The sequence below is a fragment of the Lonchura striata genome, chromosome 33 (assembly GCF_046129695.1).
Source record: "Lonchura striata isolate bLonStr1 chromosome 33, bLonStr1.mat, whole genome shotgun sequence".
In the NCBI taxonomy this organism is placed as follows: domain Eukaryota; kingdom Metazoa; phylum Chordata; class Aves; order Passeriformes; family Estrildidae; genus Lonchura; species Lonchura striata.
Window position 1 is genome coordinate 2986618 of NC_134635.1, and position 22499 is coordinate 3009116.

Genomic DNA, 22499 nt, shown 5'->3' on the forward strand with positions numbered 1-22499 from the left:
CCGTGTCCGTGTCCGTGAGGACAGGCCAGGACACATCTGAGCCACCCCAGCACCTGCTGGGACAAATCCACACCCCAAAATCCCCCAATTCCCCGGCTGTATCCAACAGCCGCCCTCTAGGAGCGACAATCCCACAATCCAGGCAGAGCCCCGGGATGAGACAGACCCCCAATCCCCAATAAATCCACTTGTCCCGGAGTTTTACTTCCTCAAAGCGCTCCTGGGGCGGGGATTAAACATCAAACCACTCAAATTACCTCCAGGAGGGCTCCGGGGGGACTCGGACCTCCGCGGGGGCTGGGCAGGGGGATCGGGTGGGATCCGGAGCCTTCCCGGAGCAGGAGCTCCGGGATTTGGGGCGCTCGGCAGCGGCGCCGCGGGGAGAAATCACGAGCCAGGAAATGAGGGAGCGAGGAACCGAAACTCCGATTTCGATTTCGCTTTAAATCCGAGCGGCCAGCGGGGCCGGAGCCGCCGGAAAGCAGCCGGGCAGGGACGGGTCTCGTCCTTCCAGCGCCCCCAAAATCCCGGGAGAGGCTCCCACCACAGCCTCGGGATGGATTTTGGGAGCTCCAGGAGAGCTGAGCCCCCCGGCTCACCCCAGCCCTGATCCCACCAAACCCACATCTGGGGAAAACATCCCGGTTTTTCCCTTCCAGATTGGGAAAACCGGGGTGGGAACAGGATCCACGTTAGGATCGGAGCGCAGATATTCCCAGTTCTTCCAGTTCAACCACAGACACAAAAGGTTTGTTCACGTGGAATTCCCAGCTGGAGCATCCCGAGGGTCTCCAGAAGGACAGGGAGGAGATTTGTCCCACTCAGAGTGGTGGTGGTGGCACCTGGGTTCCTCGGGAATGGTTTGGGAAGGGACGCTCTGCTGCATCTCCCACAATTTCAACCCTCACAGGGGAGGAATTCCCTCCCCACGCCCCCAAACCCCGCAGCCAAGAACCACAGCTGACACATTTTGGGTGTTTTATCCAAAATTTATTGGTGGGAAGCGGAGGGGGCTACAGGGACTGGGCGGAATTCCGTCGGTCTCCGTGGCATCCCGGCTGGCTCAGTGCTGCTTCCGCCGGAACGAGCAGCCTGGGGGGGGGACACACAAATCCTAGCAATGATGCAGGGTCTGGGAACGGGAATTCCACATCTCCCAACCCAAATTTTGGGGGAATTTTGCTGCTGGAGGCTCCCAAAACAGCCAGAATTCCAAAGCTCTCCCCGGCATTCCAAAACTCTACTGAGGAGGGAACCAGCCCCCGCTGGGATTCCAAATCCCCCACGCCAAGGAAGAACCAACCCCTCCCGAGGTTCTCCAGTGGGACCCCCACACCCTGTGCCCCCACCCCAAAGATTCCCAGACCCCCCAAAACCCTCCCCGTGGAGCAGCCCCCCATCTCCCGGGATTCCCAAAGCCCCCGGGATACCCACCCTCGGTGAGCCGTGCCTTGCCCCCCGTGGGCTGGCACAGCACCGTGGAGCAGCCCACGCAGAGCACCACGGTCTGGGCATGGCTGAACACGGTGGTGATCTTGTAGCAGCCTGCGGGGACAGCGTGGTCACCGCGGGGACACGGGTGGGAGGACACGGGTGGGAGGACACCGACACACACACAAGGACACCACGACACGTGGGGAGGACATGGGGACGCTGGAACACGGGAAGGGACACAAAGGGGACCCCGGGACAGCGCAGGGGACACGGAGGAAGGACACGGGGAAATAAACGCGTGGGAAGGCCACGGGACACGAGGAATGGCGATAAGGGAGCGGGGACAGCAGCGGGACACACGGAGGCCCTGGGTGCCCACCGGGGCACTTGACGTCCATGAAGTAGGAGTTGGGGCTCTGCACCAGCCGCTTCTTCTTGTGCTTGCGCTTCTCCTCCTCGGGGGACGGGTGCAGCAGGTCCTTGGCGAGCTGCGGGGACGCGGCCACGGGTCAGCGCCGAAGTCCGCGCCCGCTCCCGCTCCCCCCCACTCCCCTCACGCCGCCGCCGCCATCTTGGAGCGGCCCCGCGGCGCCGCCCGCCCGCAGCGCCCCGCGCCGCCCCGGCCCCGCCGCGCTCCCCGCGCCGCCCCCGCGCCCTCCCGCCCCGCGCCGGCCCCGCCGGGCGCGGAGCCGCGGCGCCGCGGGGGCGGCGGCGCCCGGGCAGGCCCGGGCCGCACTCACGGGCATGGCGGCGGCGGCGTGAGGGGCCGGAAAGGGACGGGCTCAGCCGCGCGCCGCCATTTCCGCCGCGGGGCGGCGCCAGGGCCGGAACAGGGGCGGGGCCGCGCTCGGACTGCGGCGGGCTGGGGGCGCCATGTTGGGAGGGTCGCTCGCCGAGCCGCCTTTTGGGACTGTGATTAAAGTTTTGTCACTCGGGGGTGGCGCCGCTCCTTGCGGGCATTCGGGGCGGCCGTCTGAGTTGTTGGAACTCAGGAAGGTGCCTCATGGCGGTTTGCGTTTCTATCATTGTGGGACGGGCCCTATGCGGGCCCTATGCTGCCGCCATCTTGGGAAGGTCCCTGGGCGGCCGCTGCCGCCTCGGCACGGGCGCGCTCGCGCCGCTCTGGGGGTGGCACCGCTCCTTCGTGACGTCACTGCCCTCCCGGTGACGTCACCGGGGCGTGGCGTCACGGCGGGGGCGGGGCCGCAGCCAGGCCCCGCCCGGGGGGGCCGGCCCGGTCCCGGTCCCGGTCCCGGTCCCGGTGGCGGCGGGCGGTGGCGGGGCCATGGCCAAGGCCTACGACCACCTCTTCAAGCTGCTGCTGATCGGGGACAGCGGCGTGGGCAAGACGTGCCTCGTCATCCGCTTCGCCGAGGACAACTTCAGCAGCACCTACATCTCCACCATCGGTCAGTGGGACCCCCCCGGGACCCCCTCCGGGACCCCCAAATTGGAACCCACCGGGATTCATCGGGACCCCCCAAACCGGGACCCACCGGATTGTCCGGGATCCCCCCCGGGACCCTCCCCAGCTGGGACCCACCGGGATTCACCGGGAACCCCCAAACCGGGACTGACCGGGATTGTCCGGGATCCCCGCGCTGGGATTCCCATCCTTGGACCCCTCCGGGATCTCCCACCCGGGATTCACCGGGAACCCCCAAACCGGGACCGACCGGGATTGTCCGGGACCCCCCCAACCTGAGGCCCTCCCCCCCGGGACCCTCCCCAACTGGGAACCTCCGGAATTCACCGGGACCTCCCAACCGGACCCACCGGGAGTGTCCGGGACCTCCACGCTGGGATTCCCATCCCTCTGGGATCCCCCAACCGGGATTCACCGGGACCCCCCCTCTCCGAAATCCCCCCGGAACCCCTCCCAGATGCCTCTGCCCCGAGATCCCCCCGGGACCCCCATCCCGGGATTCACCGGGACCCCCATCCTGGAACTGACCAGAGCTCCCACCGGGACCCACCGGTTCTTGCCAGGAACCTCCACCCCGGAATGCTCCGGGATTCCCCTCCCGGATTTTGGCCCCTCCTTTCCCGGGGAGCCAGATGGTTACTGGGCGCCGGAATGCCGGCACTGGGAGCACGGGGAGAACTGGGGATACTGGGGGCACTGGGAGCACTGGGGATACTGGGGACACTGGGAGCACTGGGGGAATTGGGAGCACTGGGGGCACTGGGAGCACTGGGAGCGGTTCTGCTCCTCCTCTCCCAGTGCCTCCCTCCCTTTCCCGCAGGGATCGACTTCAAGATCCGCACTGTGGATATCGATGGGAAGAAGATCAAGCTGCAGGTCTGGTGAGTTGGTTGGGGGGGCGTGGCAGAGACCCCCGAATTCCCCCCAGAATCCCCAAAACCGCCCCGTTTCCGCAGGGACACGGCGGGACAGGAGCGCTTCAAAACCATCACCACGGCCTATTACCGCGGAGCCGTGGTACGGGGAGGGGGCTGCAGCCCGGGGAGGGCTCCAGGGGCGAGGACCCCACCCCAAAACAGCGGGCAGGGGCTCCCGACCCCCCGCTAACCCCCGATCCCCCCAGGGCATCGTCCTGGTGTACGACATCACGGACGAGAAATCCTTCGAGAACATCCAGAACTGGATGAAAAGCATCAAGGAGGTGGGTGGGGGGATCCCGGGGGTCGCGTTGGGGGGGGAGTCGCGAGGGTCCTGCCCGTGTTTTTTCTCCCGCCCCCTCCCCAGAACGCCTCGGCCGGGGTCGAGCGGCTCCTCCTGGGCAACAAGTGCGACATGGAGGGGAGGCGGAAAGTGCAGCGGGACGCGGCCGAGAAGGTGGGCAGGGGGGAGCTGGGGGAGCCTGGGGGGCTCCGTGGGGCTGGGACCGGGGGGGCTCTGTGGGGCGGGAGGGTCTGGGGGCGCCTGTGGGGCTGGGGGGCTCTGGGGACACTCTGGAGGAGTCTGTGGGGCTGGGGCTGAGGGGGGCTCTATGGGAATGGGGGGGTCACAGGTGGGCTGGGGGGGTTAGTGGGATTTGGGGGGGGTTACAGGAGGGTTGGGGGGGTTAGTGGGATTTGGGGGGGTCACAGGAGGGTTGAGGGGGTTAGTGGGATTTGGGGGGGTCACAGGGGGCTGGAGGGGCTGCGTGAGGATCACAGGGGGGGTCGTGGTCGCTCAGCTGGCGAAGGAACACGGGATTCGCTTCTTCGAGACCAGCGCCAAGTCCAGCGAGAACGTGGAGGAGGTGAGGGGGGGTCCCGGGCCGGGAGGCTGCACCCCCAGGTTTGGCGGGACAGGGGGGTCCCTCCCTCCTGCTGGGGGGTCCCGGGCACTGCCCCCCGACTTGAGCAGCCCCTGTCCCCCCAGGCCTTCCGCACGCTGGCTCGGGACATCCTGCACAAATCCTTCCGGAAAGGCGTGAGTGGGGCTGGGATTTGGGGGGGTGGGGGGCCAGGCCAGGGACCCCCTGCGCCCCCCTGACCCCCCCTCTCTTCGCAGCCCCCCGGCAGCAGCAGCAGGGCCCTGCTGGAGCCCGGGCCCCCCCGGAAGGCCGGCGGGAGATGCTCCCTGGGATAGGGGCCCGGGACCTCCCCGAGACCCCCGGGGCAGCGCAGGCGCCTCTCCGGAGGGATCTGGGGGGGAATTCGGGGGGATTTGGGGCTGCCCCCCTCTCTCCTTGTGCCATAAAGCCCCGCTGTGCCTTGTCCCGGCTCTGGAGTCTGTTTGACAGGGGTTGGGAGGGGATGGAACAGGGTCGGGACCGGGACCGGGACCGTGATGGGAGTTGTGACTGGGACCGGGACCGGGATGGGGATTGCGATCGGGACCGGGATCGCAGTTGGGACCGGGATCGGAGTTGGGACCGGGATCGGGACCGGGACCGGGATGGGGATTGCGATCGGGACCGGGGCCGGGATTGCAATCGAGACCGGGATCGGGATCAGGATCGGAGTTGGGATCAGGACCGGGACTAGGATGGGGATTGCGATTGGGACCGGAATCGGAATCGAGACCGGGACCGGGGTCGGGAACGGGACCGGGATCGGAGTCAGGACCGGGACTAGGATGGGGATTGCGATTGGGACCGGAATCGGAATCGAGACCGGGACCGGGGTCGGGAACGGGACCGGGATCGGAGTCAGGACCGGGACTAGGATGGGGATTGCGATCGGGACAGGGATCGGGATCAGGACCGGGATCGGAAGCCAGACCGGGACCGGGATCGGAGTCGGGACCGGGACCGGGACGAGCGGCGGCGAGGCCGCGCCCAGGCCACGCCCACAATGCCAATTTGTATTCACGCCACGCCCACTACAGAGCCACGCCCCCTACCGTAGCCACGCCCCTCATCAATTCGAGTCGCGCCGGTTATGGGCAAGCCACGCCCCTTTGTGGCCTTCTAGCCACGCCCCTCGCTCCCATTGGCTGAGCCCAGCACCCCCGCAAGGCCCCGCCCCCTTCCCCGGCACTTCCAACATGGCGGCTCCGCGGTGGCGGCGGGGCCGGGCCCGGTAGTTCCCGGTGGTTCCCGGAGGATCTCGGGGGTTCCTGGGGTTTTCCGGCAGATCCCGGCGCCCCGATGGGGCCCGGCGGCCTCACGGTGCTGCTGGCGGTGCTGAGCGCGGTGCCGGGCGGGCTGCGGTGAGCGGGGACCGGGGAAGACCGGGGGGTGTGAGGGGCGGGCCCGGTGCGGGCCCTCACGGTAGCGCCTCTGTGCCCACAGCCCGGCGGCGGCGGCGGCGGCGGCGAGCGAGGAGCGGCCCGGTGAGCAGGGCCGGGCCGGCGTCTGGAACGGTCCCGGGGGCTCGGTCCGGTCCCGGGGGCTCGGTCCGGTCCCGGGGGCTCGGAGCGGGATGCGAGGGGCTCGGTCCGGTCTCGGGGGCTTGGACTGGGGTAGAACCGGGTCTGGGAGGCTCAGCCGGAGGGGTCTGTCCGGTAGCGGGGTCTTGGTCCGGGCCTGGGGCTCTGCCCGGTCCCGGAGCGCTCCCGGCCGGCTCTCCGGTAACGCGATCGCCCCGCAGCGAGCCCCGCGGTGGCCACGCCGTGCTGGCGGGTGGAGCAGTTCGTGGTTGCCCAGGAGTGCACGCGGTGCTCCGGCTTCGAGATGGTGAGTGCGGGTCCCAGGGCGGGCTGGGGTCTCCCCCTGGCCCGGGGGTCTCCCCCCGACCGACCGCTCCGTTCCCGGTTGGCAGAAAACGATCCCGGCCTGCGGCCCCACCGGTTTCATCGAGAAGATCAACTGTGCCTCGTCCCACCGGGATGAGTACAAGAGGTGGGACCGGGAACTCCCGGGGGATCGGGACCGGGAATTCCTCTGGGATTGGGACTGGGAACTCCCAGGGGATTGGGACTGGGAATTCCCGGGGGGATCGAGGCTGGGAATTCGTGGGGCATCAGGTCTCTGAAATCCTCTGGGATTGGGAATTCCCGGGAGATTTGAGCTGGGAATTCCTGTGGGATCGGGGCTGGGAAATCCTGGGGGATCAGGACTGGGAATTCCAGGGGGATCAGAGCTAGGAACTCCTGTGGGATTGGGTTTGGGAACTCCTGGGGAATCGGGGCTGGGAATTCCTGGGGGATCGGGGCTGGGAACTCCTGTGGGATCGGGGCTGGGAACTCCTGTGGGATCGGGGCTGGGAACTCCTGTGGGATTGGGTTTGGGAGCTCCTGGGGAATCGGGGCCGGGAATTCCTGGAGGATCGGGGCTGGGAACTCCTGTGGGATCGAGGCTGGGAATTCCTGTGGGATCGGGGCTGGGAACTCCTGGGGGATCGGGGCTGGGAATTCCTGGAGGATCGGGGCTGGGAACTCTGTGGGATCGGGACCGGTCACTCCCGGGGAGATTGGGGCTGGGAATTCCTGGGGGATCGTGGCTGGGAATTCCTGGGGGATCGTGGCTGGGAATTCCTGGGGGATCGGGGCTGGGAATTCCTGGGGGATCAGGGCTGGGAACTCCTGTGGGATCGGGGCTGGGAATTCCTGGCGGATCGGGGCTGGGAATTCCTGGGGGATCGGGGCTGGGAACTCCTGTGGGATCGGGGCTGGGAACTCCTGTGGGATCGGGGCTGGGAATTCCTGGGGGATCGGGGCTGGGAACTCCTGGGGGATCGGGGCTGGGAACTCCTGTGGGATCGGGGCTGGGAACTCCTGTGGGATCGGGGCTGGGAATTCCTGGGGGATCGGGGCTGGGAATTCCTGGGGGATCGTGGCTGGGAATTCCTGGGGGATCGGGGCTGGGAATTCCTGGCGGATTGGGGCTGGGAAATCCCGGCAGACTGGGGCTGGGAGCTCTGTGGGATCGGGGCTGGGAATTCCATCGGGGCCGGGAATTCCCGGGGGATGGGGCCGGGAATTCCCGGGTGATCGGGCGTTCCCGGGGCTGCTCCGCAGCTGCCGCTCGGCCGCGCTGGAGGCGCAGCGCTTCTGGCGCTTCGTGGGCTCGGCTCTGGCCGTGGCGGCGGCGGCGGCGGCGCTCGTGGTGCTGCGGCAGCGCGTGCTGGACCGGCGGGCGCTGGAGAAGGTCCGCAAACAGATCGAGTCCATTTAGCCGGCGGCTCCCGAGGGCCGGGAGCCGGGAATTCCGCTGGCCCGGAGCGGCGGGAGGAGGGGCAGCTCTGCCTGGCTGCCCGGACCGGGAACGCTGCTGGGATCTGCCTTGGGACAGCATCCAGGGGATGCCCCGCGGCGGGATGTGGGATAAACCCTGGTCGCTGCTCCGGAGTGGGGGAAATCCCCGTCCCCCCAGCACTGGGATCTGCTCTGGGTGTCCCCATTGCTCCAGGAGAGGGGTGTGGAATAAATCCTGGTCGTGGTTCCTGGGGTGATGCTGTGTTTGTTTCCTGGGGGATCCCTGGTGCCTCCAGCATGGGATCTACCCTGGGAGCATGCTGAGAACCCCCAGGAACCCAGCCCAGGAGTGGAATGTGGAATAAATCCTGATCCATGTGGCTGGAGCAGCACTGGAATCTTTGCCTTTGGGGGGTTCCCCCCATTCCCGACCCCCCAGCATTCCACGGGGTGCAAACAGAGTGTGGGTTTATTCTGGAGTGTTCCCCGTTCCTGAGGCCTCCCAGTCACATCTCCTCCCCATGTCCCCACGTCCCTGTCCCCGTGTCCTGCCGGGAGGAATTGGAGCCTGGATCCCCCTGGGGGGTGGGAATCCCATCCCCAGGCCCCGCCCGGGCTCCGTCCTCCACACGGGATCCCGGCTCCGGCCCCGACATCCACCGCGGGAACGGGAACCGGGATTCTCCAGCCGCCCCCGGCTCCCGCCGCGCCAGGGTCAGGATGTTCCTGGAGATCACTGCGGGAGCAGGGATGGGATGGGTGGGAGCAGGGACCGGGCGGGGCTGTCCCCACTCCCATCCCGGTGCTCCCGGTACCTCCGGTGGGTCCGAGGCCGTCCCGGCTGCCGCCCCGGCGGAACGGGCTGGAGCTGGGGAGCAGGATCAGCCCCAGGGACAGGAGCAGGATCTGGGGAGGGACGGGAGCCGTGAGCCCCAGAGCGGGGCCGGGGCGCCCGGGAGGGTCCCGGAGGGGCCGTACCAGGACACAGGTGCCGGTCTGCGCGGGCTTGCTGGACGTTTCCTTGATGAGCGCCTGGAGCTGCCGCAGGAGAGACCTGCGGGAACGGGGGTGAGCTCCGTGCCCCTCCTGGTGCCCCTTCCCGGCTCCGTGCCCATCCCGTGCCCATCCCGTGCTCACCCGTTACTCGTCTCCAGCTCCTGGACCTTTTTCCGCAGCTCCTGGTTCAGCGCCGAGCACGCGGCCGCCCTGCCCGGACAGAGACGGGGACAGTGACCGGGACGGGGACACACCCGGGCGTGTGGGATAACGGGAACGCCGGGATAAGAAGGGAAAAGCTGGGATAACGGGAATGCCGGCCCCACCTGCTCTCCAGCTCGTCCAGGTATTCCTTCTTCCTGCGCCGGCTGTCCTGCGCCGACTGCTTGTTCCGGATCTTTCTCCGCACCTTCTTCAGGAGCCGCTCCTCGGCCTGGGGCATGTGGGGTCACTCCTGTGGCCCCCCGGCCCCCCGCGCCCCCCGGGTCCCCGCACACACCTGGGTGAGGGGCAGCTCCCCGGGCAGGGTCACCCCCTCCTGCGCCAGCAGCCGCTTCTCCTCCTCCGTCAGCTGGAGCTGCGCGACAGGGACGGACTGGGAGGGACTGGGGTGAACTGGGGGGGTCTGGGGTGAACTGGGGGGGGTCCGGGAGTGAACTGGCGGGACTGGGAGTGAACTGGGAGGATCCAGGGGTGAACTGGGGGGGCTGGGGTGAACTGGGGGGGGACTGGGTGAACTGGGGGGGGTCTGGGAGTGAACTGGGGGGGGTCTGGGAGTGAACTGTGGGGGCTGGGGCTGGACTGGGGGGGTCTGGGGTGAACTGGGGAGGTCTGTGAGTGAACTGGGAGGATCCAGGGGTGAACTGGGGGGGGTCTGGGAGTGAACTGTGGGGGCTGGGGCTGGACTGGGGGGGTCTGGGGTGAACTGGGAGGATCCGGGAGTGAACTGGGAGGGTCCGGGGTGACCTGGGGGGGTCCGGTGTGACCCGGGGGTGCAGGGACTCACCGGGGGCTGGGGGTCGGGGTGAGGGGCCAGCTGGATGCCGGGGAACAGCGAGGGGAGCAGGGGCGTGCTGAGGTCACAGACCACCTCCAGCAGCACCGGGGGGGACCCGTCGGGCCGGGGGGGCTCCGGGCTGGTGCCGAGGCCGCAGGCGATGTCGGGGTTCACCGTCAGCCCCAGCAGCTCCTCGGCTCCGCTGCCCTGCGGGGATACCGGGCCGGGGGGCGCGTGACGGGATCCCCGGGACATCCCGGTGTCCCCGTGGGGGTCCTGCCCGCCCGCGCCCCTCCCGGCCTCACTCACATCATCCTCCGGGAGCGTCAAGGTCTGGAAGCCCAGCACCGGCACCGGGAGCGAGGGGGGATCCGGGAAGAGCCCGTCCGGTGCCGGGAGCTCCGGTGCCTCCATTGGGGTTCCCTGCGGAGCCCCCCGCGGGATCCCTCGTGCCCCGACGCCCGGGGATGAGCCCCCTGCGCCCCCTCCTCGGGGTTCCCCGGTTCCCGGTGGTGCCGCCGCCTCCGCCCGGTGCCGGCGCTGGGCACCAGGATCTCCGGGATCCCGGGGAATCCAGCCAAGTCCCGCCCCGTGCCGGGAAGGGCCGGGATCATCCCTCCCCAGCGGGGCTCCGCCGCCCTACCGGGGCACCAGGGCCAGCGGGGGGTGCGCCTGCCCCGGTACCGCGTCCCGAAGGGTCTCGCGGGGGAACAGCAAACGGGGCCGGGCTTGGGGGGGCTCCGGGACGGTCGCGGGTGGCTCTGGACCGGAGCCGGTGCCACCCTCAGCCCCGGTAACGGAGCTCGGGGCGGAGGAACGGGGGGATGCCCCCGGTAACGGGTTCCGGGAGTGCAGGGACGGGGGGGTCCTGCCGGTAACGGCGTCCGAGAGCGGCGCGGGGGACCGGGAGGGTTCCCCCGCCCCGCCCGGACACGTGCGCGCTCCCGCGGCCGCGGGGCCGCGCTCGCTCCCCATTGGCTGCGCCGCGCGTCAATCAGCGACGCCAGCGGGGGTTCCGCGTCGCTATTGGCCGGGCCGGCGGGGCCGGCGCCGCCCCCCGGAGTTCCCGGGACGCGCTCGGGATGCGGCGGGCGGTGAGTGCGGGGGAGCGGGTCCCGGTGCCGGTGCCGGTGCCGGCCTCCCGCCCTGCCCTCCCTCACCCCGATCCCCACCCTCGTCCCGGAAACGCCGATCCCGGCGCTTATTTCCCGATCCCGCTCGGTGCCGTTCCTTGCTCCCGGTTCGCAATCCCGGTTCTTGATCCGAGTCTGAGTCCCGGTCCTTGATCCCGGTCGTGGTCCCCGGTGGCGGTCCTTGACCCCTATCGCGGTCTGTGCTCCCGAGTTCCCCGTCCCGGTCCCCCTCTCCGGTCCCTCCCCGCCGCCCTGTCCGCGTCCCGGGGCCCCCGGGCGGGGGGGTCGGCGCCGGGTGAGTCACCGGGGCCGGGGGGCGGCTCTGACCGGCCCGTCCCGTTGCAGCCCCGCTTCCCGAGGATGCGCAGCGCGGCTCGGAGCTTCCCCGGCGGCGGGCGCTGAGCTCCGGGAGCACGATGGACACCGGGACCGGGGCCGCGCTGGCCTGGAGCCCCGGGGCGGCCCCGCAGCCCCCGCCCGGGCTGGGCGTGAAGTTGGGGTCGCTGGTGATGCTGCTGCTGCTGCCCCTCGCCTGCGGCCTCGCACCCCTCTGGTGCTTCCGACAGCCCCCCGGTAACGGGAATGGTGGTGGGGGGGGGTCTCGGTGGTCCGGGGGGTCCCGGGGAATGGGGGCTCGGGGGTTTGAGGGGGATCCCCGAGGGGATTGTGGAGTGGGGGGGCTCATGGAGTTTGGGGGGTCTCAGGGTTCCCGAGGGTCTGGAGCAGGCTGGGACCAGGGCTGTCCCCACCTCAGGGCTGTCCCCAAGGGAGGGCTGAGGGGGGAGGGTCTGTTTGGGGTCTCAGCCCCCAAATTTCCCCCCCCAGACCCCCGCAGCCCCATGCTCAGCCTCGTGAGCTGCTTCTCGGGCGGCGTTTTCATGGGCACCTTCCTGCTCGACCTCCTGCCTGACTACCTGGGCAGCATCGCTGCGGCGCTGGAGGGGCTGCGCATCACGGTGAGACCCCCGGGACACCCCGGGGACCCGCCCCTGTCCCTGTCCCCACGGGTGTCCCTGTCCCCGGCATCGGGGTCAGCAGCTCCGGCTGCTGGGAAAGGGGCTGGAGGGGAGGGAATGGGGACAGGGGAGGGACAGTGACAGAGGGACAAGGACAGAAGACGGACAGTGAGAATGGGGCGCTGAGGACATTGAGGATGGGGAAGGACAGAGGGGCTGGGGCAGCACGGAATGGACAGTAGGGACAGGGACAGCAGGGCCAGCCCGGTGCCAGCGGAGCAGCTGGAACGGTGGCAACGTCCCCGGGATGGTGACAACGTCCCCCCGTGGTGCCAGGAGCCCCTTGTGCCCCACATGACGCATGGAAAGATCCTCATCGGCCGCAGCTTCCCCTTGGCACTGACCCCCCCCTCCCGCAGCTGCAGTTCCCCCTGCCGGAGTTCATCCTGGCCATGGGCTTCTTCCTGGTGCTGGTGCTGGAGCAGGCGACGCTGGCGCAGCGGGAGCTGGCCGAGCCTCCCGAGGAGTCGCGGGCGCTGCTGCCCAGCGGCTCCATCCAGGCCGCGTTGCCCGGCGGCCCGGTGGGCCCGGTGGGCTCGGTGCCGGCGGCCGGCGGCGGTCCTGGCGCGCTGCGGGCGGCGGCGCTGGCGCTGGCGCTGGCGCTGCACGCGGTGCTGGAGGGCCTGGCGCTGGGCCTGCGCCAGGGCGACGCGGCCGCGCTGCGGGTGCTGCTGGCCCTGCTGCTGCACAAGGGCGCCGTGGCCTTCGGCCTCTCGCTGGAGCTGCTGCGGAGCCGCCTGCGCCCGCCCGCCGTGGCCTCGTGCCTCGTGCTGCTGGCGCTCATGTCCCCGCTGGGCGTCGGCGTGGGCACGGCGCTGGCGGCGGGCGCGGGGCCGCGGCAGCGCCTGTGCCGGGCCGTGCTGGAGGGGCTGGCAGCCGGCACCTTCCTCTTCGTCACCTTCCTGGAGATTCTGCCCCAGGAGCTGGGAGCGCCCCGAAATCGCATCCCCAAGGTCATCCTGATCCTCGCCGGCTTCGCGCTGGTCAGCGCCATCCTCTTCGTCAAGGGATGAGATCCGCCGGCCCGGGATCCGCACGCCGGGCTCGGAGAATCCCGCGGAATTCATGTGCCCCCCCCCGCGTCCTCCTTTCCGAAGTGCCAAAGTGCCTCTCCCGTCTCTGTGCCTCAGTTTCCCTGTCTAAACTGTCCTCTTTCTCAAGGGGAGACCCCGCCTGGCCTGGGATTCCCCGTTCTCGTTCTTGCACCCTGCACCCCGTGTTCCGAAGTGCCAAAGTGCCTCTCTCAGCGCTGTGCCTCAGTTTCCCCATCTGCACAATGGATCGGTGCTGTGACCCCCCCCCCCTCAGGACCCTGGGAGGGGTGAGTGTCCCCCCCATAACCACAAGTGCCCTTACGGACTCCCCCGGATTTGGGGGTGTTGGATGAAGCAAATAAAGGACTGAACCCGAAAGTGCTGCCTCTGCCTGGGCGGGTGGGATGGAATTGGGGGTGCGTGTCGCAGTGTCCCCCGCGCACCCCCCGGGATATATGGGCGGGGGGAGTCTGGTTCCCCCTAATTTCGGGTGTGGGGGTGTCTGCTCTGTTCCCGGGCTCGGGGCGGGGGTGGTCCCGCCGTACCCCAGAGCCCCCCCCCCCCATTTCAGAGCCCCTCCGTCCTTCGCCCCATTCTCCTCGCGGCCGCAGGCCACGCCCCCTCCGGCGGCCCCGCCCCGCCCCGCGCTCTCTCCGCGCGCTGCCCTCCGGGATTTGTAGTCCCTCCCTCCCTCACCGCTGCGTTCCTCTTAACCCGGTGCCTCCGTTTCCCAGCGCTCCCTGCGTAGCGCCCGCACGCGCCGCTGGGAGTTGTAGTGCAGACACCCAGCACAGCCTGCAGTTGGCGCTACCAGCGGAACTACAGGTCCCGGCGTGCCGCGCGCGGCGGCGGCGGCGGAGCGGCGGAGCGGGGAAGATGGCGGCGGCGGGCGCGGGGGCCGGGCCCGGGCCCGGCGCGGGACCCTCGGCCGGCGCCGGTGCGTCCAACCCGCGCAAGTTCAGCGAGAAGATCGCGCTGCAGAAGCAGCGGCAGGCGGAGGAGACCGCGGCCTTCGAGGAGGTCATGATGGAGATCTGCTCCACACGGGTGAGGACGGGCCGCCGCGCCGGATGCGCCGCGGGGCGGGGGGGGCCGGGGCGGAGGGGCCGTGAGGGGCTGGGGGCACCGGGGCGGAGGCGCTGCGGGCCGGGGGGAGTCGTGAGGGGCTCAGGGGGGTCTTGAGGAGCTGGCGGGGGCCGTGATTTGGGGGGGGTCGTGAGGGGACGCGGGGCCGAGGGTGTGGGGGGCTGGGGGGGCCGTGAGGGGATGGGGGCGGTGATGGATTTGGGGAGGGGGTTAGGGCGCACCGGGGAGGCTGCGAAGGTGTTGGGGCGGAGTTTGGGGCGTCGAGGGGTGCTCTGAAGAATTTGGGTTGGGGGTAGCAGGGTCCGGGAGGGCTCTGAAGGGTTTGGGGGTGTCGGAGGGGGCTGTGAGGATTTTGAGGAGGGGGTTCCGGTGGATCCCGGCGTGTCCCGCGTGCCGCCCCCGGGATCGGGCTGGGAAGAGGATCCCTGATCGCTGGGATCCCACCCCTGTCCCCTCCGCAAAGCTGCGGCTCTGTCCCTGTGCCCGGGACCCTCGGAGATGCTCAGGCTGGGCTCGTTTGGACCCGGCCAAGGCAGGGAGCCGCTCCCGGGATGGGATCTGGGATAAATCCCGCTCGGCAGCTCCGGGAAGAGCGAATGCTGGCCTCCCTCGAGGGATCTCGGGGAATCGGGAAGGCCGGGAGTGCTCCAGATGTGCTTTCCTAAAAGCACGGTCAGGAATTGCCTCCCGGAACCTGGGGGAATTTCGTGTCCGCCACCCCGGGGTTTGGTGGAATTCGGTCCTTCCCAGCAAAGCTGCAGGATGGAGGAGCGAGGATGTGGAGTGTGGAATCCGGGGACACACGGAGAGGCCCCTCCAGGGGATGGGGCCCGCTCCGGGCCTGGGACGATCCAGGGAATACCCAGCAGAGCTTTAAAAACCAGGAATTTTCCACTAGGAGAGCCCCGTGGCTCCCGGCTCTGCGGGGACCTGGGATTTGGGATGTCACAGTGACAGTGACATCCTTGGAGAGTTCGGGGATGGGCCGGACCTTTCTGTCCCTTCCTGGAGAGTTTAGGAATGGGGTGGAGCATCCCTGGAGAGTTTGGGAACGGGCCGGATCCTCTGCCTGCTTCCATCCCCAGGGATTTTGGGAAGCCTCCACCGTGTTTGCAGAGCAAACAGCTGGTTAATGTGCAGCGGGGCTGTCCTGATCCCTGCCTGGAATCTCTCCTCCGGGAATTCACCCCCTGATCCCTCTCTGGGATGGCTTCTCTGGGAATTCCTTCCCTCATCCCCGGTTCCTGCGGCTCCGTTCCCCACGTGTGGGATCCGCAGCCCCCCGAGCTTTGCTCCGTGGTTCCTGGAGCTTTTCCCGGCTCTTTGGGAGCTGCTCCCGGGTTCCAGGCTCCCGCAGGGATCCTGGCTCGGAGCTCAGTGCTCCATCCCAAGACCTTAAGCCCCAGCGCAGCTCCGGGCGCTAATCCCGCCAGCTGCTGCCTAAATCTCCTGGGTTTTTGGGTTGTTTCCCTTGTTTTTCCCTCTGGATCTGGATTTCCGTGGTTTTACGCTCAGGAATTTGGTCTTTCCCGTTTCTCAGCTGTTTTTTGGGCTTCAGCTTCTCTTTCCCTGGGGCTTCTCCAGGCGCTGAGGAGCAGCAGCTCTTGGGACCCCAGGGACCCCCAGCTCCAGAGGGAGAGGGGATTTGTGTGGGTTTAGCCCAGGAAAATGCTTCCTCCCTGTGGGTTGGTTTGATCAGGAGAGCTCTGCTCCATCAGGATGGGGGGATTGGGCCATCCCCCGGTGCTGGAGGGGTGGTGGGGGCTGTTCCCTGTCCCGGGAATCCCGGGTGTTTTTGGGATCCCGTTATCTCCCGCCGTGCTCTGCTGTGGCTCCGTCCCCGGCCTTGAGTCCCGCTCCGCGCTGGAATCTCCGGGATGGCCTTGGTGTGGATGAGGTGGAAAATCCCTCTGGATCCGTGGGGATGGGCTGAGCCCGGAGCCAGGCCGGGACAGGGGGAATGCAGGGGCTGCCGGGCCCAGCCTCTGCTCCAGGAGCGTGGAAATCCCTCTGGATCCGTGGGGATGGGCTGAGCCCGGAGCCTGGTGGGGACAGGGGGGACGCAGGGGCTGCCAGGCCCAGCCTCTCCTCCGGGAGCGTGGAAATCCCTCTGGATGCGTGGGGATGGGCTGAGCCCGGGGACAGGGGGGACGCAGGGGCTGCCAGGCCCAGCCTCTGCTCCAGGAGCGTGGAAATCCCTCTGGATCTGTGGGGTTGGGCTGAGCCTGGAGCCTGGTGGGGACAGGGGGGACGCAGGGGCTGCCGGGCCCAGCCTCTCCTCCGGGAGCGTGGAAATCCCTCTGGATGCGTGGGGATGGGCTGAGCCCGGAGCCAGGCCGGGACAGGGGGGACGCAGGGGCTGCCGGGCCCAGCCTCTCCTCCGGGAGCGTGGAGCAGGGCTCCCCGCTCGGGATCCTGACCCTCATCCGTCCCGCTCTGCCTGCGGGAAGAGGCCGGACCTGGATCGTCCCCGCTGTGCGGGAAGGGGGAGCCTGCGCATCCCGGGGCGCCGTGAGGGGCGGGTTGTGACACCCCCTGACACGTCCCCCCGTGTCCCCCCGTGTCCCCACAGCTGCAGGCGCAGAAGCTGCGTCTGGCCCACAGCCGGGGGCCCTTCTACAGCGGCTCCCTGCCCAACGTCAACCAGATCGGCACCGGCGTTCCCGACTTCCAGGTGACTCCACGGCGGGGCCGGGGGCCTGGGGACGGACGTTCCCCCATCCCTTCACCCCCTCCCGCGCTCGGGAGCCGGTGCCGAGCCCCTCTGCCGTCCCCCTCCCCGCAGGGCCCGTCGCCGCTGGATTCCACGCGGAGCACGCGGCACCACGGGCTGGTGGAGCGCGTGCAGCGGGACCCGCGCCGGATGATGTCCCCGCTGCGCCGCTACGTCCGGCAGATATCCTTTGTCCCGTGGGCCCCGCGCTGCCCCGCTGCTCCCGCCCTTCCCGCGGGATTCGGGAGCTGCCCGTGTGGTCCTTAACGCGCCCCCACATCGACAGCTCTCCCTACGGACCCACCTACCTGTCGCCTCCGCCCGAGCCCAGCTGGAGGAGGTAATTCCTGCTGTCCCTGCAGCCTGGGAGCCCGTTCCCATCCTGTTCCCATGCTGTTCCCATCCCGGAGGGTCGGGAGTGGGAGAGGCTCCAGCACAGGCACCGTTCTTGGGAACTGGGATGGAGGCAGAGGGGAGCGCAGGGAGAGGGGTGGGGGGAAGCTCCTGCCTCTCAGATTTTGAGATTGTCCCACAAAGCGGGGGTTTCAGGAGGAATTTCATCCAGGAATTTCATCCAGGAAGAATTTCATCCATGCCATCCTGGGAACTGGGATGGAGGCAGAGGGGAACACTGGGAGAGGGGTGGGAGAAGCTTCTGCCTCTCAGATTTTGAGATTGTCCCACAAAGTGGGGGTTTCAGGAGGAATTTCATCCAGGAATTTCATCCAGGAAGAATTTCATCCATGCCATCCTGGGAACTGGGATGGAGGCAGAGGGGAGCGCTGGGAGAGGGGTGGGAGAAGCTTCTGCCTCTCAAAGTGCTGGGATTGTCCCACAAAGTCGAGGGTTGAGGAGGAATTTCATCCAGGAATTTCATCCAGGAATTTCATTTAGAAGAGGGGTCTGGCTGAGGGCAATCCCCAGGGACAGGTGACAGGTCCGAGCTGCAGCTCCATCCCTGGAGTGTCTCTGTCCCAGTATGGGCTGGGACAGCCTGACTGGCTGTCCCAGTAGGGACTGGGACAGCCGTGTCCCTGTCCCCATCCCATCCCCCTGCCGTTCCCAGCCCTCCCGTGTCAGGGAACGGGGTAACGGGCCCGTGGATCACTGCGGGGCTCCCTGCCTCCCCTGATCCCACTTTCTCCCTCCTCAGGACCATGCCCTGGAACAATTTCCCCATGGAAAAAGGACATTTATTCCGGCTTCCCTCAGCTCTCAACAGGTAATGGGTGGATTTATTCCGTTTTCTCCCTGTTCCCCTGCCAGGGTCCAGCCCTTCCTAGGGACCCCTGCTGAGGAGGTGGCCCTGGGGACCCCTGGGGAGGCCCCAGGACCCCCCTGGGGACAAGGTGGCCCCGACTCCCCTCGGGGCCCCGCGCTGGAGGGGTCCCCTGTGCCACAGCTGAACAATGTCCCTTTGTCATTCGTCCCAGCGGCCTTTTCCCAACCCTTCCCTGCCATCCTCAGCCTTGGAACAGCTCATTGGGAGCAGCCCGGGTGCCCCCAGCCCCTAAAGGGTCCCCAGGGCGGTCCCCTTGTCCCCCCACGCCGCAGGAGTGGGAGCAGAGCCGCTCTGGGCGCACAGGGAGAGGGACCCCCGTGGGGAGGGGGCACAGGAATGGCTGGGGTGGGGCTGGGGGCTGTCAGTGGGGTGGGGGCCGGGGCCCAGCCCGGCTGCAGGCGGCTCTCCCCGTTGCCAGGACGAATTCCGACTCGGCGCTGCACACGAGCGTGATGAACCCCGCGCCCCAGGACGCCTACCTGGGCCCCTCGCAGGCCGGGCCGCCCCCCGGCCGCCGCGCCGGTGAGCTCCCCCCGCGCCCCCAAACCTTCTGGGGGGGTCCCAGGGCAGCCCCCTGCCCTCTGTGCTGCCCTGACCCTCCTGCTCCCCCACAGGTTTCCTGGACGGGGACTCGGATAGCAAAGGTGAGCCTGGCACCCACCCGGCCGTGCCCTCTCCGTGCCGGGGGGGCTGTGATGGCCGCCCCCCTGCGTCCCCTGCTCCCACTGACCCCCCGTCCCCTCCCCAGTGTTTCTTTTCCAAGTGCCTCCCATCGAAGAGAACTTCGACGACAACAAGCACTCGCTGAAGCCCTGGGACACCAAGAAGGTGGGTGGCTGTGTCCCCCTGTGTCCCCCTGTGTCCCCCTGTGTCCCCCCCGTGTCCCCCCCGTGTCCCCCCGTGTCCCCCCTGTGTCCCCCCTGTGTCCTCCCTGTGTCCCCCCCGTGTCCCCCCGTGTCCTCTGTGTCCCCCTGTGTCCCCCCGTGTCCTCCCTGTGTCCTCCGTGTCCCCCCTGTGTCCCCCCTGTGTCCTCCCTGTGTCCCCCCGTGTCCCCCGTGTCCTCCCTGTGTCCCCCAGCCCTGGGCCTGGCCTGGCCTCACTCGTTCTTTGGTCCCACAGCTCTCATCCTCCTCGGCCCGGCCGCGCTCCTGCGAGGTCCCGGGAATCCAGTGAGTGCTGGGAGGGGCTGGTAGGGAAGGGGTGCTGGGGAGGGGGTGTTCAGAGGCAGGGGGGTGCTGGGAGGGGCTGGAGCAGGGTGGGGGGCACTGGGGGGCACTGGGCACGGGCTGCTGGGGGAGCAGCCCCGCTCCTGCCCTGATCCTGTCTCTCCCCACTCCCCCAGCATATTCCCATCCCCGGATCAACCTGCCAACGTGCCCCTCATGCCCTCGGCCCTCAACACGGGGGGGTCCCTGCCCGACCTGACCACGCTGCACTTCCCGTCCCCCCTGCCCACGCCCCTGGACCCTGAGGAGGCCCCGTACCCGCCCCTGAGCGGGGGCAGCAGCACCTCCAACTTGGCCACCACCATGACCCACCTGGGCATCAGCGGCACCGGCGGCGTCGGGCTGGGCTACGACCCCCCAGGTGAGCCAGGAGCCCCCCCTGCAGTGGGGGCACACGGGGGGCCTGAGAGGGTCCCAGCGCTGGGAGCTGGTGTGGGGGACACGGAGCCTCGGCCGGCAGAGAGGGGGACACAAGGACCCGACCCCGGCAGGAGGTGTCCTGGGGTGGCTGTGGCAGCAGCCGGCAGCTCCAGGAATCCCGCTCTGGGATGGAGCCTCGGCACTCCGGAGTGGGGTGGGGGTGGGCTCCGATGGATCTGGGGCTCCTGTGGGCGTGTGGGGGGAGCCCAGCTCCCACCCTGTTGCCCTGCAGGGTTCAGTGCAGTTGTGGGGGCCTGGGGGGAGCCCGGCTCTCATTCCCGGGGGTCTGACGGTGTCAGGGGTCTGGGAGGAGCCCATCTCCCACCCCGGTGCCCCCTCACGCCGCTGTCCCCCCGCCCGGGGTGTGTGTCCGTCCATGTGTCCGTCTCCATCGTTTTGGTCGCTCCGTGCCCCTCCGTCCCCCTCCGTGCCCCGGGAGCCCCGCCCGGGCCGTCCCGGGGCTGGGGCCGTGCCGGGGTAACGGTGCTCTCTGTTTTTGTCCCCACAGGACTCCCCTCACCTCTGCAGAGCTCCCTGAGTAACCCGTCCCTGCAGTCCTCCCTGAGCAATCCCAACCTCCAGGCCTCCCTGCGCAGCCCCTCGCTCCAGGCCTCCCTCAGCAACCCCTCGCTCCAGTCCTCCCACAGCAGCTCCTCCATCCCCTCCTCTCTCTCCAACCAGTCCCTGCCTTCCTCCCTGTCCTCCTCGCTCTCCAACCCCTCGCTGCCCACGTCCCCCCGCAGCCAGCCCCTCCAGTCCTCGCCCAGCAACCCCAGCCTGCCCTCGGGGCTGGGGGGCTCCTTCGCGGCCACCTCGCCGCGCCGGCGGGTCCCGCTCAGCCCCCTGTCCCTGCCCGTGGCCGGCGACTGCAGACGGCAGCACCCCAAACAGTTCTCACCAACAATGTCACCCACATTGTCCTCCATCACCCAGGTACGCATCGTCCCCACGCTCCAGCGCCGCCGCCTCCTCTTCCTCGGCCTCCTCCTCCTCCTTTTCCTCCTTTCCCCTCCCTCCTCGGCCTCTGCCCCGTCCTCCTTCTCATCCTTCTCGTGCTCCTCCTCTTTGTCTTTTTCTACCTTCTCTTCCTCCTCTTCCCCATCCTCGTCCTCGTCTTGGACCTCATCTTTGTCCTCTGTCTTCATCCTCCTCTTCCTCGCCCTCCTCCCCTTTCCCCTCCTCCTGCCCTTCACTTCTCGTCTCGTTTCCATCCTCATCTCACCCACACCCCAGGGCCCCCCTCACCCCCACTCCCCCATGGGGGGGACCCCCGTGTCCCTTCCAGGCCCCCTCCCCTCAGAGGGGTCCCGGCCCGCGCCGGGTCCGGGTGCAGCCGTGGCTGAGTTTGGGGGTCTCGGGGCCGGCTCCCGCCGCCTGCGCCGGGGGGGCTGGGGGAGCCCCCCACGCTCGGGGGGCCGCGCTGACCCCGCTCCCCTCCCCGCTGTCTCTGCAGGGCGTCCCCCTGGACACCAGCAAGCTGCCGGCGGAGCAGCGGCTGCCGCCCTACCCCTACGGCCAGCCGGGGATGCTGCTGGGCTCCCAGCCCGCGCCGCGGGCGCCCGCGCCGCCCCCGCGCCCCTACAACCCCCCCTACGCCCCCGGCGCCGCCCTGGGGCAGCCCCTGGCGCAGCCCCCCAGCGACTTCGGCCTGGGCAGCGTGAGTGGGGCACGGGGCGTGGGGGGCACGGGGGGACGGTCCCTGCTGGGGGGGAAAATGGGGCAGGGGACCCTGCGTGGGGGGCGTGGGGTGCAGACCCTCTGGGGGGGTCACCAGGGTGGGGAAGGGGGCAGGGGAGGCTCCGCGGGGGTCTCTGCTGACGTGTCACTCCCCACAGCTGGAGCAGTTCGGGATCGGGGAGAGCCCCCCCGGCAACAGCGGAGGGTTCCCCGAGGAGCTGGGGGCCCTGAGTTACCCCCCGAGCGAGGGGGGCTACGACCCCCCAGGCCTGAACCGCCCAAACCTGAGCAACTGCAGCCGCCACGGCCCCATCCCCAACATCATCTTCACAGGTGGGGGCTCCGTGGGGTGCTCGGGGGGTCTCTGGGGTGTCACAGCTGGGTGGGTGCGCCGGGGGCTCGGGAGGGGGCACAAGGGGCGGGCTGGGGGCTCGGGGGTGTCACGGGAGGTGGGTGAGGGCTCGGGGTGTGTGGCCCCGAGGCCGACCCCCGTGTGTCCCCCCGGCCTTCCCCGCAGGCGACTCCCCCCCGGGGCTGTCCAAGGAGATCACGACGGCGCTGGCGGGGGTCCCGGGCTTCGAGGTGGAGGGGGGGTCGCTGGGGGGGCTGGAGGAGGAGCTGCGCATCGAGCCCCTGACGCTGGACGGGCTGAGCATGCTGAGCGACCCCTGCGCGCTGCTCACCGACCCCGCCGTCGAGGACTCCTTCCGCTCCGACCGCCTCCAGTGAGCCCGGGGGAGCCCCGCGCCGCCCCCGCCGCCCCCGGGCCCCGCCGCCCGCTGCGCTCCCGCTGAACCCCGGCAGAGCCCCGGGGCCGGCGGGCACCGGCGCCCGGACCCGGCTGGAGGGAGCTGCGGCGCCCCGGGGCGGGGGGCCGGCGCCGTGACCCCCCCAGCCCCTGCCTGCAGACGCCGGCGCCGCTGTTCTCCCGGAAAACCCCGGGAAAAGCGGGC

At 69.4% G+C, this 22499-nt stretch overlaps 6 protein-coding genes across 6 annotated transcripts; 4 read left to right on the forward strand and 2 right to left on the reverse strand.

Annotated features, from left to right (window-relative positions):
• Positions 1-968: 968 nt before the first annotated feature.
• Positions 969-2267, reverse strand: RPS27 (ribosomal protein S27). Its single transcript, XM_021542068.3, has 4 exons — positions 2175-2267; positions 1814-1922; positions 1435-1545; positions 969-1092 (listed from the first exon to the last, which is right to left on the reverse strand). The coding sequence occupies exons 1-4, from the start codon at positions 2178-2180 to the stop codon at positions 1064-1066; spliced, it is 255 nt and encodes an 84-aa protein (XP_021397743.1). The 5' UTR covers positions 2181-2267; the 3' UTR covers positions 969-1063.
• Positions 2268-2627: 360 nt separating this feature from the next.
• RAB13 (RAB13, member RAS oncogene family) lies at positions 2628-5103 on the forward strand. The gene is made up of 8 exons (XM_077789416.1): positions 2628-2843; positions 3681-3741; positions 3817-3877; positions 3984-4061; positions 4145-4234; positions 4578-4643; positions 4766-4816; positions 4898-5103. The coding sequence occupies exons 1-8, from the start codon at positions 2720-2722 to the stop codon at positions 4973-4975; spliced, it is 609 nt and encodes a 202-aa protein (XP_077645542.1). The 5' UTR covers positions 2628-2719; the 3' UTR covers positions 4976-5103.
• Positions 5104-5750: 647 nt separating this feature from the next.
• On the forward strand, positions 5751-8346 carry JTB (jumping translocation breakpoint). The gene is made up of 5 exons (XM_021542067.3): positions 5751-6040; positions 6123-6163; positions 6421-6506; positions 6592-6671; positions 7790-8346. Exons 1-5 carry the CDS (start codon positions 5979-5981, stop codon positions 7944-7946), a joined length of 426 nt encoding a protein of 141 aa, XP_021397742.2. The 5' UTR covers positions 5751-5978; the 3' UTR covers positions 7947-8346.
• Positions 8347-8424: 78 nt separating this feature from the next.
• Positions 8425-10408, reverse strand: CREB3L4 (cAMP responsive element binding protein 3 like 4). Its single transcript, XM_077789351.1, has 8 exons — positions 10269-10408; positions 9969-10166; positions 9462-9587; positions 9289-9395; positions 9104-9172; positions 8945-9020; positions 8782-8872; positions 8425-8702 (listed from the first exon to the last, which is right to left on the reverse strand). Exons 1-8 carry the CDS (start codon positions 10371-10373, stop codon positions 8473-8475), a joined length of 1002 nt encoding a protein of 333 aa, XP_077645477.1. The 5' UTR covers positions 10374-10408; the 3' UTR covers positions 8425-8472.
• A 1100-nt stretch (positions 10409-11508) lies between these two features.
• Positions 11509-13520, forward strand: SLC39A1 (solute carrier family 39 member 1). The gene is made up of 3 exons (XM_021542066.3): positions 11509-11665; positions 11918-12048; positions 12468-13520. The coding sequence occupies exons 1-3, from the start codon at positions 11509-11511 to the stop codon at positions 13119-13121; spliced, it is 942 nt and encodes a 313-aa protein (XP_021397741.2). The 3' UTR covers positions 13122-13520.
• Positions 13521-14018: 498 nt separating this feature from the next.
• CRTC2 (CREB regulated transcription coactivator 2) lies at positions 14019-22275 on the forward strand. Its single transcript, XM_077789319.1, has 14 exons — positions 14019-14189; positions 16801-16902; positions 17014-17124; positions 17220-17281; positions 18095-18163; positions 18642-18745; positions 18838-18867; positions 18972-19051; positions 19343-19392; positions 19566-19810; positions 20378-20802; positions 21323-21451; positions 21831-21879; positions 22064-22275. Exons 1-14 carry the CDS (start codon positions 14019-14021, stop codon positions 22273-22275), a joined length of 1839 nt encoding a protein of 612 aa, XP_077645445.1.
• Positions 22276-22499: the final 224 nt, after the last annotated feature.

Bases quoted from the DNA above. Each gene is read 5' to 3' on its own strand.
- RPS27 (XM_021542068.3), bottom strand. The intron at 1,546-1,813 runs GTGGGCACCCAG...CTGTCCCCGCAG, and splicing joins CATGGACGTCAAGTGCCCCG to GCTGCTACAAGATCACCACC. The intron at 1,093-1,434 runs GTGGGTATCCCG...TCCCCCCCCCAG, and splicing joins CAAGGCACGGCTCACCGAGG to GCTGCTCGTTCCGGCGGAAG.
- RAB13 (XM_077789416.1), top strand. From the start codon at position 2,720: ATGGCCAAGGCCTACGACCACCTCTTCAAGCTGCTGCTGATCGGGGAC. The intron at 4,235-4,577 runs GTGGGCAGGGGG...GTGGTCGCTCAG, and splicing joins AGCGGGACGCGGCCGAGAAG to CTGGCGAAGGAACACGGGAT. The intron at 4,817-4,897 runs GTGAGTGGGGCT...CTCTCTTCGCAG, and splicing joins ACAAATCCTTCCGGAAAGGC to CCCCCCGGCAGCAGCAGCAG.
- JTB (XM_021542067.3), top strand. From the start codon at position 5,979: ATGGGGCCCGGCGGCCTCACGGTGCTGCTGGCGGTGCTGAGCGCGGTG. The intron at 6,041-6,122 runs GTGAGCGGGGAC...CTGTGCCCACAG, and splicing joins GCGGTGCCGGGCGGGCTGCG to CCCGGCGGCGGCGGCGGCGG. The intron at 6,507-6,591 runs GTGAGTGCGGGT...CCCGGTTGGCAG, and splicing joins GGTGCTCCGGCTTCGAGATG to AAAACGATCCCGGCCTGCGG.
- CREB3L4 (XM_077789351.1), bottom strand. From the start codon at position 10,373: ATGGAGGCACCGGAGCTCCCGGCACCGGACGGGCTCTTCCCGGATCCC. The intron at 10,167-10,268 runs GTGAGTGAGGCC...GTATCCCCGCAG, and splicing joins TGACGCTCCCGGAGGATGAT to GGCAGCGGAGCCGAGGAGCT. The intron at 9,021-9,103 runs GTGAGCACGGGA...CCGTTCCCGCAG, and splicing joins GAGCTGGAGACGAGTAACGG to GTCTCTCCTGCGGCAGCTCC.
- SLC39A1 (XM_021542066.3), top strand. From the start codon at position 11,509: ATGGACACCGGGACCGGGGCCGCGCTGGCCTGGAGCCCCGGGGCGGCC. The intron at 11,666-11,917 runs GTAACGGGAATG...TTCCCCCCCCAG, and splicing joins GTGCTTCCGACAGCCCCCCG to ACCCCCGCAGCCCCATGCTC. The intron at 12,049-12,467 runs GTGAGACCCCCG...CCCCTCCCGCAG, and splicing joins TGGAGGGGCTGCGCATCACG to CTGCAGTTCCCCCTGCCGGA.
- CRTC2 (XM_077789319.1), top strand. From the start codon at position 14,019: ATGGCGGCGGCGGGCGCGGGGGCCGGGCCCGGGCCCGGCGCGGGACCC. The intron at 14,190-16,800 runs GTGAGGACGGGC...GTGTCCCCACAG, and splicing joins TGGAGATCTGCTCCACACGG to CTGCAGGCGCAGAAGCTGCG. The intron at 19,393-19,565 runs GTGAGTGCTGGG...CCACTCCCCCAG, and splicing joins TGCGAGGTCCCGGGAATCCA to CATATTCCCATCCCCGGATC.